The sequence below is a fragment of the Oncorhynchus kisutch genome, linkage group LG14, assembly GCF_002021735.2.
Source record: "Oncorhynchus kisutch isolate 150728-3 linkage group LG14, Okis_V2, whole genome shotgun sequence".
NCBI classification, from domain to species: Eukaryota; Metazoa; Chordata; class Actinopteri; order Salmoniformes; family Salmonidae; genus Oncorhynchus; species Oncorhynchus kisutch.
Genome location: NC_034187.2, coordinates 4,845,317 through 4,859,166, shown reverse-complemented (window position 1 = coordinate 4,859,166; position 13,850 = coordinate 4,845,317). Strand labels below are relative to the sequence as shown.

General features: G+C 48.4%; 1 protein-coding gene across 3 annotated transcripts in view; it reads left to right on the top strand.

The window, feature by feature from the left end:
• LOC109882771 (RNA polymerase-associated protein RTF1 homolog) overlaps positions 1-13,850 on the top strand; it is a 28,290-nt gene that overhangs the window by 12,189 nt on the left and 2,251 nt on the right. For all 3 annotated transcript variants that reach the window (XM_031787680.1, XM_031787681.1, XM_031787679.1), the window contains exons 13-16: positions 823-944; positions 5,226-5,283; positions 5,440-5,514; positions 12,677-12,899. In XM_031787680.1, the coding sequence (XP_031643540.1) occupies positions 823-944; positions 5,226-5,283; positions 5,440-5,514; positions 12,677-12,899 (478 nt within the window). The remainder of the gene's footprint in view (positions 1-822; positions 945-5,225; positions 5,284-5,439; positions 5,515-12,676; positions 12,900-13,850) is intronic.

The following is a 13,850-nucleotide window of genomic DNA, read 5'->3' as shown; positions in this document are numbered from 1 at the left end:
CTGTGTACGGCTGTGTGTACTACTTTGATGTGTGTACTACTGTGTACTTGTTTATAGTTGTGTATGCTACTGTGTGTACTACTACTGCTGTGTGTACGGCTGTGTGTACTGCTGTGTGTACTACTTTGATGTGTGTACTTGTTTATACTTGTGTATGCTAGTGTGTGCACGACTGTGTGTACTGCTGTGTGTACTGCTGTGTGTACGGCTGTGTGTACGGCTGTGTGTACGGCTGTGTGTATGGCTGTGTGTATGGCTGTGTGTAAGGCTGTGTGTACTGCTGTGTGTACTGCTGTGTGTACTGCTGTGTGTACTGCTACTTGCTGTGTGTACTGCTGTGTGTACTGCTGTGTGTACTGCTACTTGCTGTGTGTACTACTGTGTGTACTGCTGTGTGTATGACTGTGTACTGCTGTGTGTACTGCTGTGTGTATGACTGTGTACTGCTGTGTGTACTGCTACTTGCTGTGTGTACTGCTGTGTGTACTGCTACTTGCTGTGTGTACTGCTGTGTGTACTGCTACTTGCTGTGTGTACTACTGTGTGTACTGCTGTGTGTATGACTGTGTACTGCTGTGTGTACTGCTGTGTGTATGACTGTGTACTGCTGTGTGTACTGCTGTGTGTACTGCTGTGTGTACTGCTGTGTGTACTGCTGTGTGTACTGCTGTGTGTACTGCTACTTACTGTGTGTACTGCTGTGTGAACTGCTGTGTGTACTACTGTGTGTACTGCTACTTACTGTGTGTGGTCCTCCCCTTCCTCCTCTGAGGAGCCCCCACTGGTATATACACATGTTATAATGTGTGTTCTCACCTCCAGGCCATGGCAGAGGAGAGTGGAGAAGGAGACCGAGCCAAAGAGATCCAGGACCAGCTGAATGAGTTGGAGGAGAGGGCCGAGCATCTCGACAGACAGAGGACCAAAAACATCTCTGCCATCAGGTGAGACCAGTGCGACTGGCAGTAGTGAGTCATTTAGCAGACTCTTATCCAGAGAGACTTACAGTAGTGAGTCATTTAGCAGACTCTTATCCAGAGAGACTTACGGTAGTGAGTCATTTAGCAGACTCTTATCCAGAGAGACTTACAGTAGTGAGTCATTTAGCAGACTCTTATCCAGAGAGACTTACAGTAGTGAGTCATTTAGCAGACTCTTATCCAGAGAGACTTACAGTAGTGAGTCATTTAGCAGACTCTTATCCAGAGAGACTTACAGTAGTGAGTCATTTAGCAGACTCTTATCCAGAGAGACTTACAGTAGTGAGTCATTTAGCAGACTCGTATCCAGAGAGACTTACAGTAGTGAGTCATTTAGCCGACTCTTATCCAGAGAGACTTACAGTAGTGAGTCATTTAGCCGAGACTCTTATCCAGAGAGACTTACAGTAGTGAGTCATTTAGCCGAGACTCTTATCCAGAGAGACTTACAGTAGTGAGTCATTTAGCCGAGACTCTTATCCAGAGAGACTTACAGTAGTGAGTCATTTAGCCGAGACTCTTATCCAGAGAGACTTACAGTAGTGAGTCATTTAGCCGAGACTCTTATCCAGAGAGACTTACAGTAGTGAGTCATTTAGCCGAGACTCTTATCCAGAGAGACTTACAGTAGTGAGTCATTTAGCCGAGACTCTTATCCAGAGAGACTTACAGTAGTGAGTCATTTAGCTGAGACTCTTATCCAGAGAGACTGGCGGTAGTGAGTCATTTAGCAGAGACTCTTATCCAGAGAGACTGGCGGTAGTGAGTCATTTAAAATCAAATCAAATCCAATTTTATTTGTCACATACACATGGTTAGCAGATGGTAATGCGAGTGTAGCGAAATGCTTGTGCTTCTAGTTCCGACAATGCAGTAATAACCAACAAGTAATCTAACTAACAATTCCAAAACTACTGTCTTATACACAGTGTAAGGGGATAAAGAATATGTACATAAGGATATATGAATGAGTGATGGTACAGAGCAGCATAGGCAAGATACAGTAGATGGTATCGAGTACAGTATATACATATGAGATGAGTATTTTAACAAAGTGCATAGTTAAAGTGGCTAGTGATACATGTATTACATAAGGATGCAGTCGATGATATAGAGTACAGTATATACGTATGCATATGAGATGAATAATGTAGGGTATGTAACATTATATAAGGTAGCATTGTTTAAAGTGGCTAGTGATATATTTACATCATTTCCCATCAAATCCCATTATTAAAGTGGCTGGAGTTGAGTCAGTGTCAGTGTGTTGGCAGCAGCCACTCAATGTTAGTGGTGGCTGTTTAACAGTCTGATGGCCTTGAGATAGAAGCTGTTTTTCAGTCTCTCGGTCCCAGCTTTGATGCACCTGTACTGACCTCGCCTTCTGGATGAAAGCGGGGTGAACAGGCAGTGGCTTGGGTGATTGATGTCCTTGATGATCTTTATGGCCTTCCTGTAACATCGGGTGGTGTAGGTGTCCTGGAGGGCAGGTAGTTTGCCCCCGGTGATGCGTTGTGCAGACCTCACTACCCTCTGGAGAGCCTTACGGTTGTGGGCGGAGCAGTTGCCGTACCAGGCGGTGATACAGCCCGCCAGGATGCTCTCGATTGTGCATCTGTAGAAGTTTGTGAGTGCTTTTGGTGACAAGCCGAATTTCTTCAGCCTCCTGAGGTTGAAGAGGCGCTGCTGCGCCTTCTTCACGATGCTGTCTGTGTGAGTGGACCAATTCAGTTTGTCTGTGATGTGTATGCCGAGGAACTTAAAACTTGCTACCCTCTCCACTACTGTTCCCTCTGCTGTTTCCTGAAGTCCACAATCATCTCCTTAGTTTTGTTGACGTTGAGTGTGAGGTTATTTTCCTGACACCACACTCCGAGGGCCCTCCTCCCTGTAGGCCGTCTCGTCGTTGTTGGTAATCAAGCCTACCACTGTTGTGTCGTCCGCAAACTTGATGATTGAGTTGGAGGCGTGCGTGGCCACGCAGTCGTGGGTGAACAGGGAGTACAGGAGAAGGCTCAGAACGCACCCTTGTGGGGCCCCAGTGTTGAGGATCAGCGGGGTGGAGATGTTGTTGCCTACCCTCACCACCTGGGGGCGGCCCGTCAGGAAGTCCAGTACCCAGTTGCACAGGGCGGGGTCGAGACCCAGGGTCTCGAGCTTGATGACGAGCTTGGAGGGTACTATGGTGTTGAATGCCGAGCTGTAGTCGATGAACAGCATTCTCACATAGGTATTCCTCTTGTCCAGATGGTTTAGGGCAGTGTGCATGCAGTGTGGTTGAGATTGCATCGTCTGTGGACCTATTTGGGCGGTAAGCAAATTGGAGTGGGTCTAGGGTGTCAGGTAGGGTGGAGGTGATATGGTCCTTGACTAGTCTCTCAAAGCACTTCATGATGACGGAAGTGAGTGCTACGGGGCGGTAGTCGTTTAGCTCAGTTACCTTAGCTTTCTTGGGAACAGGAACAATGGTGGCCCTCTTGAAGCATGTGGGAACAGCAGACTGGTATAGGGATTGATTGAATATGTCCGTAAACACACCGGCCAGCTGGTCTGCGCATGCTCTGAGGGCGCGGCTGGGGATGCCGTCTGGGCCTGCAGCCATTTAACACGTTTAAATGTCTTACTCACCTCGGCTGCAGTGAAGGAGAGACCGCATGTTTTCGTTGCAGGCCATGTCAGTGGCACTGTATTGTCCTCAAAGCGGGCAAAAAAGTTATTTAGTCTGCCTGGGAGCAAGACATCCTGGTCCGTGACGGGGCTGGTTTTCTTCTTGTAGTCCGTGATTGACTGTAGACCCTGCCACATGCCTCTTGTGTCTGAGCCGTTGAATTGAGATTCTACTTTGTCTCTGTACTGACGCTTAGCTTGTTTGATAGCCTTGCGGAGGGAATAGCTGCACTGTTTGTATTCGGTCATGTTACCAGTCACCTTGCCCTGATTAAAAGCAGTAGTTTGCGCTTTCAGTTTCACGCGAATGCTGCCATCAATCCACGGTTTCTGGTTAGGGAATGTTTTAATCGTTGCTATGGGAACGACATCTTCAAAGCACGTTATAATGAACTCGCACACCGAATCAGCGTATTCGTCAATATTGCTATCTGACGCAATACGAAACATATCCCAGTCCACGTGATGGAAGCAGTCTTGGAGAGTGGAGTCAGCTTGGTCGGACCAGCGTTGGACAGACCTCAGCGTGGGAGCCTCTTGTTTTAGTTTCTGTCTGTAGGCAGGGATCAACAAAATGGAGTCTCTTATCCAGAGAGACTGGCAGTAGTGAGTCATTTAGCAGACTCTCTTATCCAGAGCGACTGGCAGTAGTGAGTCATTTAGCAGACTCTCTTATCCAGAGCTACTGGCAGTAGTGAGTCATTTAGCCGACTCTTATCCAGAGCGGCTGGCAGTAGTGAGTCATTTAGCCGACTCTCTTATCCAGAGCGACTGGCAGTAGTGAGTCATTTAGCCGACTCTCTTATCCAGAGCGGCTGGCAGTAGTGAGTCATTTAGCCGACTCTCTTATCCAGAGCGGCTGGCAGTAGTGAGTCATTTAGCAGACTCTCTTATCCAGAGCGACTGGCAGTAGTGAGTCATTTAGCAGACTCTCTTATCCAGAGCGACTGGCAGTAGTGAGTCATTTAGCAGACTCTTATCCAGAGCGGCTGGCACTAGTGAGTGCATTACATTTTTGTACCTTTTCCCTGAATAGGTGCACCGTGGGAACAAACCCACAACCCTGGTGTCCTTAGACTCAATTTCAAAAGACAAAAAAAAATACAGGTTTAGTTTTTTGGGGGGGTGTGGTGTCCGTAACTGTCACTGACAGTCACTCAAGTAGCCCGTGTCAGCAAACATTTTTTACATAGTCGAGTGGGCCAGCGATCTAAACTTAGATATATTGTCAAATGACCGACTGTGGGCCCCCATTAATTTTGTTAGTCGCTCTCACTCAGATAACATACGGAAAAACATAGCTCTCCGCCCATGGCAAAATGTGTATGATTGCAGGATATTCAGGATTCAGGATATGTGGGTATGGATGTGGCTACGTAGACCAGCGAACCTCTGCCCCCCCCCCCCCCCCCCATTGATGAGTTCAGATCAAAGTTGCCCATATCTGCGCTACCAACTGTTGCTGTCTCTCTCTCTCTCTCTCTCTCCCCCCCCTCTCTCTCTCTCTCTCTTTTTGCATCTCTCGGTCTATCTCTCTGTCCATATAAACCTCTCTGCCTGTCCATCTGTCTCCTCCAGCTACATCAACCAGAGGAATCGTAGCTGGAACATCGTGGAGTCTGAGAAAGCCCTAGTGGTAAGTATCCATACTACAGCTGTAGTGTCTTAATTTGATCACTGAACTTGCAGTTCTCTTTCTTGTCATTAGATCTGAACTACTGTAGCCTATCAAAACTCATTTATTGTATTAAAAAAAAGTGTTATATCTATTTTTTAATACTATTTCTGTCAGGCTGAGGGACAGAATGCCAAGATGCAGATGGACCCGTTTACTAGACGGCAGTGCAAACCAACCATGGTGTCTAACGTAAGTCTCAGATCCTCTCTGTCAATTCAACTCAAAGGGCTTTTATTGGCATGGGAAACATGTTTACATTGCCAAAGCAAGTGAAATAGATAACGAACAAAAGTGAAATGAACAGTGAACATTACACTCTCACAAAAGTTACAAAAGAATAGAGACATTTTCAAATGTTATATAATTGTCTCTGTACCGTTTGGTAACGATGTGCAAATAGTTAAAGTACAAAAGGGGAATATAAATAAACATAAATATAAGTTGTATTTACAATGGTGTTTGTTCTTCACTGGTTGCCCTTTTCTTGTGGCAACAGGTCACACATATTGCTGCTGTGATGCACACTGTGGTATTTCACCCAGTAGATATGGGCGTTCATCAAAATTGTTTTCGAATTCTTTGTGGATCTGTGTAATCTGAGGGAAATATGTCTCTCTAATATGGTCATACGTTGGACAGGAGGTTAGGAAGTGCAGCTCAGTTTCCACCTCATTTTGTGGGCAGTGAGCACATAGCCTGTCTTCTCTTGAGAGCCATGTCTGCCTACGGCGGCCTTTCTCAATAGCAAGGCTATGCTCACTGAGTCTGTACATAGTCAAAGCTTTCCTTAAGTTTGGGTCAGTCACAGGGGTCAGGTATTCTGCCACTGTGTACTCTCTGTTTAGGGTCAGTCACAGTGTTCAGGTATTCTGCCACTGTGTACTCTCTGTTTAGGGTCAGTCACAGTGTTCAGGTATTCTGCCACTGTGTACTCTCTGTTTAGGGTCAGTCACAGTGTTCAGGTATTCTGCCACTGTGTACTCTCTGTTTAGGGTCAGTCACAGGGGTCAGGTATTCTGCCACTGTGTACTCTCTGTTTAGGGTCAGGTATTCTGCCACTGTGTACTCTCTGTTTAGGGTCAGTCACAGTGTTCAGGTATTCTGCCACTGTGTACTCTCTGTTTAGGGTCAGTCACAGTGTTCAGGTATTCTGCCACTGTGTACTCTCTGTTTAGGGTCAGTCACAGTGTTCAGGTATTCTGCCACTGTGTACTCTCTGTTTAGGGTCAGTCACAGTGTTCAGGTATTCTGCCACTGTGTACTCTCTGTTTAGGGTCAGTCACAGTGTTCAGGTATTCTGCCACTGTGTACTCTCTGTTTAGGGTCAGTCACAGGGGTCAGGTATTCTGCCACTGTGTACTCTCTGTTTAGGGTCAGGTATTCTGCCACTGTGTACTCTCTGTTTAGGGTCAGTCACAGTGTTCAGGTATTCTGCCACTGTGTACTCTCTGTTTAGGGTCAGTCACAGTGTTCAGGTATTCTGCCACTGTGTACTCTCTGTTTAGGGTCAGTCACAGTGTTCAGGTATTCTGCCACTGTGTACTCTCTGTTTAGGGTCAGTCACAGGGGTCAGGTATTCTGCCACTGTGTCCTCTCTGTTTAGGGTCAGTCACAGGGGTCAGGTATTCTGCCACTGTGTACTCTCTGTTTAGGGTCAGTCACAGTGTTCAGGTATTCTGCCACTGTGTACTCTCTGTTTAGGGTCAGTCACAGGGGTCAGGTATTCTGCCACTGTGTACTCTCTGTTTAGGGTCAGTCACAGTGTTCAGGTATTCTGCCACTGTGTACTCTCTGTTTAGGGTCAGTCACAGGGGTCAGGTATTCTGCCACTGTGTACTCTCTGTTTAGGGTCAGTCACAGGGGTCAGGTATTCTGCCACTGTGTACTCTCTGTTTAGGGTCAGTCACAGGGGTCAGGTATTCTGCCACTGTGTACTCTCTGTTTAGGGTCAGTCACAGTGTTCAGGTATTCTGCCACTGTGTACTCTCTGTTTAGGGTCAGTCACAGTGTTCAGGTATTCTGCCACTGTGTACTCTCTGTTTAGGGTCAGTCACAGTGTTCAGGTATTCTGCCACTGTGTACTCTCTGTTTAGGGTCAGTCACAGGGGTCAGGTATTCTGCCACTGTGTACTCTCTGTTTAGGGTCAGGTATTCTGCCACTGTGTACTCTCTGTTTAGGGTCAGTCACAGGGGTCAGGTATTCTGCCACTGTGTACTCTCTGTTTAGGGTCAGTCACAGGGGTCAGGTATTCTGCCACTGTGTACTCTCTGTTTAGGGTCAGTCACAGGGGTCAGGTATTCTGCCACTGTGTACTCTCTGTTTAGGGTCAGTCACAGTGTTCAGGTATTCTGCCACTGTGTACTCTCTGTTTAGGGTCAGTCACGGTGTTCAGGTATTCTGCCACTGTGTACTCTCTGTTTAGGGTCAGTCACAGTGTTCAGGTATTCTGCCACTGTGTACTCTCTGTTTAGGGTCAGTCACAGGGTTCAGGTATTCTGCCACTGTGTACTCTCTGTTTAGGGTCAGTCACAGGGGTCAGGTATTCTGCCACTGTGTACTCTCTGTTTAGGGTCAGGTATTCTGCCACTGTGTACTCTCTGTTTAGGGTCAGTCACAGTGTTCAGGTATTCTGCCACTGTGTACTCTCTGTTTAGGGTCAGTCACAGTGTTCAGGTATTCTGCCACTGTGTACTCTCTGTTTAGGGTCAGTCACAGTGTTCAGGTATTCTGCCACTGTGTACTCTCTGTTTAGGGTCAGTCACAGGGGTCAGGTATTCTGCCACTGTGTCCTCTCTGTTTAGGGTCAGTCACAGGGGTCAGGTATTCTGCCACTGTGTACTCTCTGTTTAGGGTCAGTCACAGTGTTCAGGTATTCTGCCACTGTGTACTCTCTGTTTAGGGTCAGTCACAGGGGTCAGGTATTCTGCCACTGTGTACTCTCTGTTTAGGGTCAGTCACAGTGTTCAGGTATTCTGCCACTGTGTACTCTCTGTTTAGGGTCAGTCACAGGGGTCAGGTATTCTGCCACTGTGTACTCTCTGTTTAGGGTCAGTCACAGGGGTCAGGTATTCTGCCACTGTGTACTCTCTGTTTAGGGTCAGTCACAGGGGTCAGGTATTCTGCCACTGTGTACTCTCTGTTTAGGGTCAGTCACAGTGTTCAGGTATTCTGCCACTGTGTACTCTCTGTTTAGGGTCAGTCACAGGGGTCAGGTATTCTGCCACTGTGTACTCTCTGTTTAGGGTCAGTCACAGGGGTCAGGTATTCTGCCACTGTGTACTCTCTGTTTAGGGTCAGTCACAGGGTTCAGGTATTCTGCCACTGTGTACTCTCTGTTTAGGGTCAGTCACAGGGGTCAGGTATTCTGCCACTGTGTACTCTCTGTTTAGGGTCAGGTATTCTGCCACTGTGTACTCTCTGTTTAGGGTCAGTCACAGTGTTCAGGTATTCTGCCACTGTGTACTCTCTGTTTAGGGTCAGTCACAGTGTTCAGGTATTCTGCCACTGTGTACTCTCTGTTTAGGGTCAGTCACAGTGTTCAGGTATTCTGCCACTGTGTACTCTCTGTTTAGGGTCAGTCACAGGGGTCAGGTATTCTGCCACTGTGTCCTCTCTGTTTAGGGTCAGTCACAGGGGTCAGGTATTCTGCCACTGTGTACTCTCTGTTTAGGGTCAGTCACAGTGTTCAGGTATTCTGCCACTGTGTACTCTCTGTTTAGGGTCAGTCACAGGGGTCAGGTATTCTGCCACTGTGTACTCTCTGTTTAGGGTCAGTCACAGTGTTCAGGTATTCTGCCACTGTGTACTCTCTGTTTAGGGTCAGTCACAGGGGTCAGGTATTCTGCCACTGTGTACTCTCTGTTTAGGGTCAGTCACAGGGGTCAGGTATTCTGCCACTGTGTACTCTCTGTTTAGGGTCAGTCACAGGGGTCAGGTATTCTGCCACTGTGTACTCTCTGTTTAGGGTCAGTCACAGTGTTCAGGTATTCTGCCACTGTGTACTCTCTGTTTAGGGTCAGTCACAGGGGTCAGGTATTCTGCCACTGTGTACTCTCTGTTTAGGGTCAGTCACAGGGGTCAGGTATTCTGCCACTGTGTACTCTCTGTTTAGGGTCAGGTATTCTGCCACTGTGTACTCTCTGTTTAGGGTCAGTCACAGTGTTCAGGTATTCTGCCACTGTGTACTCTCTGTTTAGGGTCAGTCACAGTGTTCAGGTATTCTGCCACTGTGTACTCTCTGTTTAGGGTCAGTCAGTGTTCAGGTATTCTGCCACTGTGTACTCTCTGTTTAGGGTCAGTCACAGGGGTCAGGTATTCTGCCACTGTGTCCTCTCTGTTTAGGGTCAGTCACAGGGGTCAGGTATTCTGCCACTGTGTACTCTCTGTTTAGGGTCAGTCACAGTGTTCAGGTATTCTGCCACTGTGTACTCTCTGTTTAGGGTCAGTCACAGGGGTCAGGTATTCTGCCACTGTGTACTCTCTGTTTAGGGTCAGTCACAGGGGTCAGGTATTCTGCCACTGTGTACTCTCTGTTTAGGGTCAGGTATTCTGCCACTGTGTACTCTCTGTTTAGGGTCAGTCACAGTGTTCAGGTATTCTGCCACTGTGTACTCTCTGTTTAGGGTCAGTCACAGTGTTCAGGTATTCTGCCACTGTGTACTCTCTGTTTAGGGTCAGTCAGTGTTCAGGTATTCTGCCACTGTGTACTCTCTGTTTAGGGTCAGTCACAGGGGTCAGGTATTCTGCCACTGTGTCCTCTCTGTTTAGGGTCAGTCACAGGGGTCAGGTATTCTGCCACTGTGTACTCTCTGTTTAGGGTCAGTCACAGTGTTCAGGTATTCTGCCACTGTGTACTCTCTGTTTAGGGTCAGTCACAGGGGTCAGGTATTCTGCCACTGTGTACTCTCTGTTTAGGGTCAGTCACAGTGTTCAGGTATTCTGCCACTGTGTACTCTCTGTTTAGGGTCAGTCACAGGGGTCAGGTATTCTGCCACTGTGTACTCTCTGTTTAGGGTCAGTCACAGTGTTCAGGTATTCTGCCACTGTGTACTCTCTGTTTAGGGTCAGTCACAGGGGTCAGGTATTCTGCCACTGTGTACTCTCTGTTTAGGGTCAGTCACAGGGGTCAGGTATTCTGCCACTGTGTACTCTCTGTTTAGGGTCAGTCACAGGGGTCAGGTATTCTGCCACTGTGTACTCGCTGTTTAGGGTCAGTCACAGTGTTCAGGTATTCTGCCACTGTGTACTCTCTGTTTAGGGTCAGTCACAGGGGTCAGGTATTCTGCCACTGTGTACTCTCTGTTTAGGGTCAGTCACAGGGGTCAGGTATTCTGCCACTGTGTACTCTCTGTTTAGGGTCAGTCACAGGGGTCAGGTATTCTGCCACTGTGTACTCTCTGTTTAGGGTCAGTCACAGGGGTCAGGTATTCTGCCACTGTGTACTCTCTGTTTAGGGTCAGTCACAGTGTTCAGGTATTCTGCCACTGTGTACTCTCTGTTTAGGGTCAGTCACAGGGGTCAGGTATTCTGCCACTGTGTACTCTCTGTTTAGGGTCAGTCACAGGGGTCAGGTATTCTGCCACTGTGTACTCTCTGTTTAGGGTCAGGTATTCTGCCACTGTGTACTCTCTGTTTAGGGTCAGTCACAGTGTTCAGGTATTCTGCCACTGTGTACTCTCTGTTTAGGGTCAGTCACAGTGTTCAGGTATTCTGCCACTGTGTACTCTCTGTTTAGGGTCAGTCAGGGGTCAGGTATTCTGCCACTGTGTACTCTCTGTTTAGGGTCAGTCACAGGGGTCAGGTATTCTGCCACTGTGTCCTCTCTGTTTAGGGTCAGTCACAGGGGTCAGGTATTCTGCCACTGTGTACTCTCTGTTTAGGGTCAGTCACAGTGTTCAGGTATTCTGCCACTGTGTACTCTCTGTTTAGGGTCAGTCACAGGGGTCAGGTATTCTGCCACTGTGTACTCTCTGTTTAGGGTCAGTCACAGGGGTCAGGTATTCTGCCACTGTGTCCTCTCTGTTTAGGGTCAGTCACAGGGGTCAGGTATTCTGCCACTGTGTACTCTCTGTTTAGGGTCAGTCACAGTGTTCAGGTATTCTGCCACTGTGTACTCTCTGTTTAGGGTCAGTCACAGGGGTCAGGTATTCTGCCACTGTGTACTCTCTGTTTAGGGTCAGTCACAGTGTTCAGGTATTCTGCCACTGTGTACTCTCTGTTTAGGGTCAGTCACAGTGTTCAGGTATTCTGCCACTGTGTACTCTCTGTTTAGGGTCAGTCACAGGGGTCAGGTATTCTGCCACTGTGTACTCTCTGTTTAGGGTCAGTCACAGGGGTCAGGTATTCTGCCACTGTGTACTCTCTGTTTAGGGTCAGTCACAGGGGTCAGGTATTCTGCCACTGTGTACTCTCTGTTTAGGGTCAGTCACAGTGTTCAGGTATTCTGCCACTGTGTACTCTCTGTTTAGGGTCAGTCACAGGGGTCAGGTATTCTGCCACTGTGTACTCTCTGTTTAGGGTCAGTCACAGGGGTCAGGTATTCTGCCACTGTGTACTCTCTGTTTAGGGTCAGGTATTCTGCCACTGTGTACTCTCTGTTTCGGGTCAGTCACAGTGTTCAGGTATTCTGCCACTGTGTACTCTCTGTTTAGGGTCAGTCACAGTGTTCAGGTATTCTGCCACTGTGTACTCTCTGTTTAGGGTCAGTCACAGTGGTCAGGTATTCTGCCACTGTGTACTCTCTGTTTAGGGTCAGTCACAGGGGTCAGGTATTCTGCCACTGTGTAAAACATTGCAGCTTGCAGGTAGAAAATATCCTGATTTTAAATTTGAATTTTAAATCCTAAAAATCACATCGGCCTATTAACTTGTGTCCCGCCCAAAGCTTTTAAAATTATTATTTATTTAATGATTTATTTAATTAGGGAAGTCGGTTAAGAACAAATTCTTACTTACTTGACGGCCAAACCCAGACGACTCTGGGCCAATTGTGTGTAGCCCTATGGGCCGGTTGTGATACAGCCTGGAATCGAAACCAGGGCCTGTAGTGACGCCTCTAGCACTGAGATGCAGTGCCTTAAACCGCTGCGCCACTCGTGAGCTTAAAGCATCAGCCAAGCTCCATTTATATAGTTATACATTTAAAAGGGGATTGGGGGGGGGGGGGGGGGGGGGGGGGTAGCCAACCTCAGCAGTAAGGGCTACAAAGTCAGTCCCAGAGCCAGGGTGAGGGTTTGAGTGCTGAGATGATAATGTATCCACGAGCATCTTTAAGCGTTTTCTACACGTATTAAAATTCTGAATAACTTGCCTGTCTGAAGTATTGACGTTTTTGTGTTTGTGTTCTCACAGGCCAGAGATCCTTCAGTCCATGCAGCTATCCTCCAACACCTCAATGAGAAGTACGGAGAAGGGTCCGGCAAAGAGATGGACTTGGAGTTTGAGATGGGCAGGGGAGCAGGACAGGCTGCTCTGAAAGTCATCGACCCTACTAAGAACACCAGCGACCTATCAGAGGACCTCTTTAAAGTCCACGACTTTGACGTCAAGATTGACCTACAGGTTCCCAACGCAGGTGAGACGGACAGTTTCAAATGTCTACGTAACATGCACAAAGTGGTGGGTTCGATCCCTGCCTCCAGGAGGGTAGTTTCAATGTGCACTAACAATACCGTTAGACATGGCCCATGTATGTTCCCCCTAGGTACAGATCAGGGTTCCCCCCCCTAGGTACAGATCAGGGGTTCCCCCCCTAGGTACAGATCAGGGGTCCCCCCCCCCCTAGGTACAGATCAGGGCCCCCCCCCCCTTAGGTACAGATCAGGGGTCCCCCCCCTAGGTACAGATCATGGGTCCGTCCCCCCCCTAGGTACAGATCATGGGTCCCCCCCCCCCCTAGGTACAGATCAGGGGTCCCCCCCCCCCTAGGTACAGATCAGGCCCCCCCCCTAGGTACAGATCTGGGGTCCCCCCCCCTCAGGTACAGATCAGGGGTTCCTCCCCTAGGTACAGATCAGGGGTTCCTCCCCTAGGTACAGATCAGGGGTTCCTCCCCTAGGTACAGATCAGGGGTTCCTCCCCTAGGTACAGATCAGGGGTTCCTCCCCTATGTACAGATCAGGGGTTCCTCCCCTAGGTACAGATCAGGGGTTCCTCCCCTAGGTACAGATCAGGGGTTCCCCCCCTAGGTACAGATCAGGGGTTCCCCCCCTAGGTACAGATCAGGGGTTCCCCCCCTAGGTACAGATCAGGGGTTCCCCCCCTAGGTACAGATCAGGGGTTCCCCCCCTAGGTACAGATCAGGGGTTCCCCCCCTAGGTACAGATCAGGGGTTCCCCCCCTAGGTACAGATCAGGGGTTCCCCCCCTAGGTACAGATCAGGGGTTCCCCCCCTAGGTACAGATCAGGGGTTCCTCTCCTAGGTACAGATCAGGGGTTCCTCCCCTAGGTACAGATCAGGGGTTCCTCCCCTAGGTACAGATCAGGGGTTCCCCCCCCTAGGTACAGATCAGGGGTTCTGTTAGAC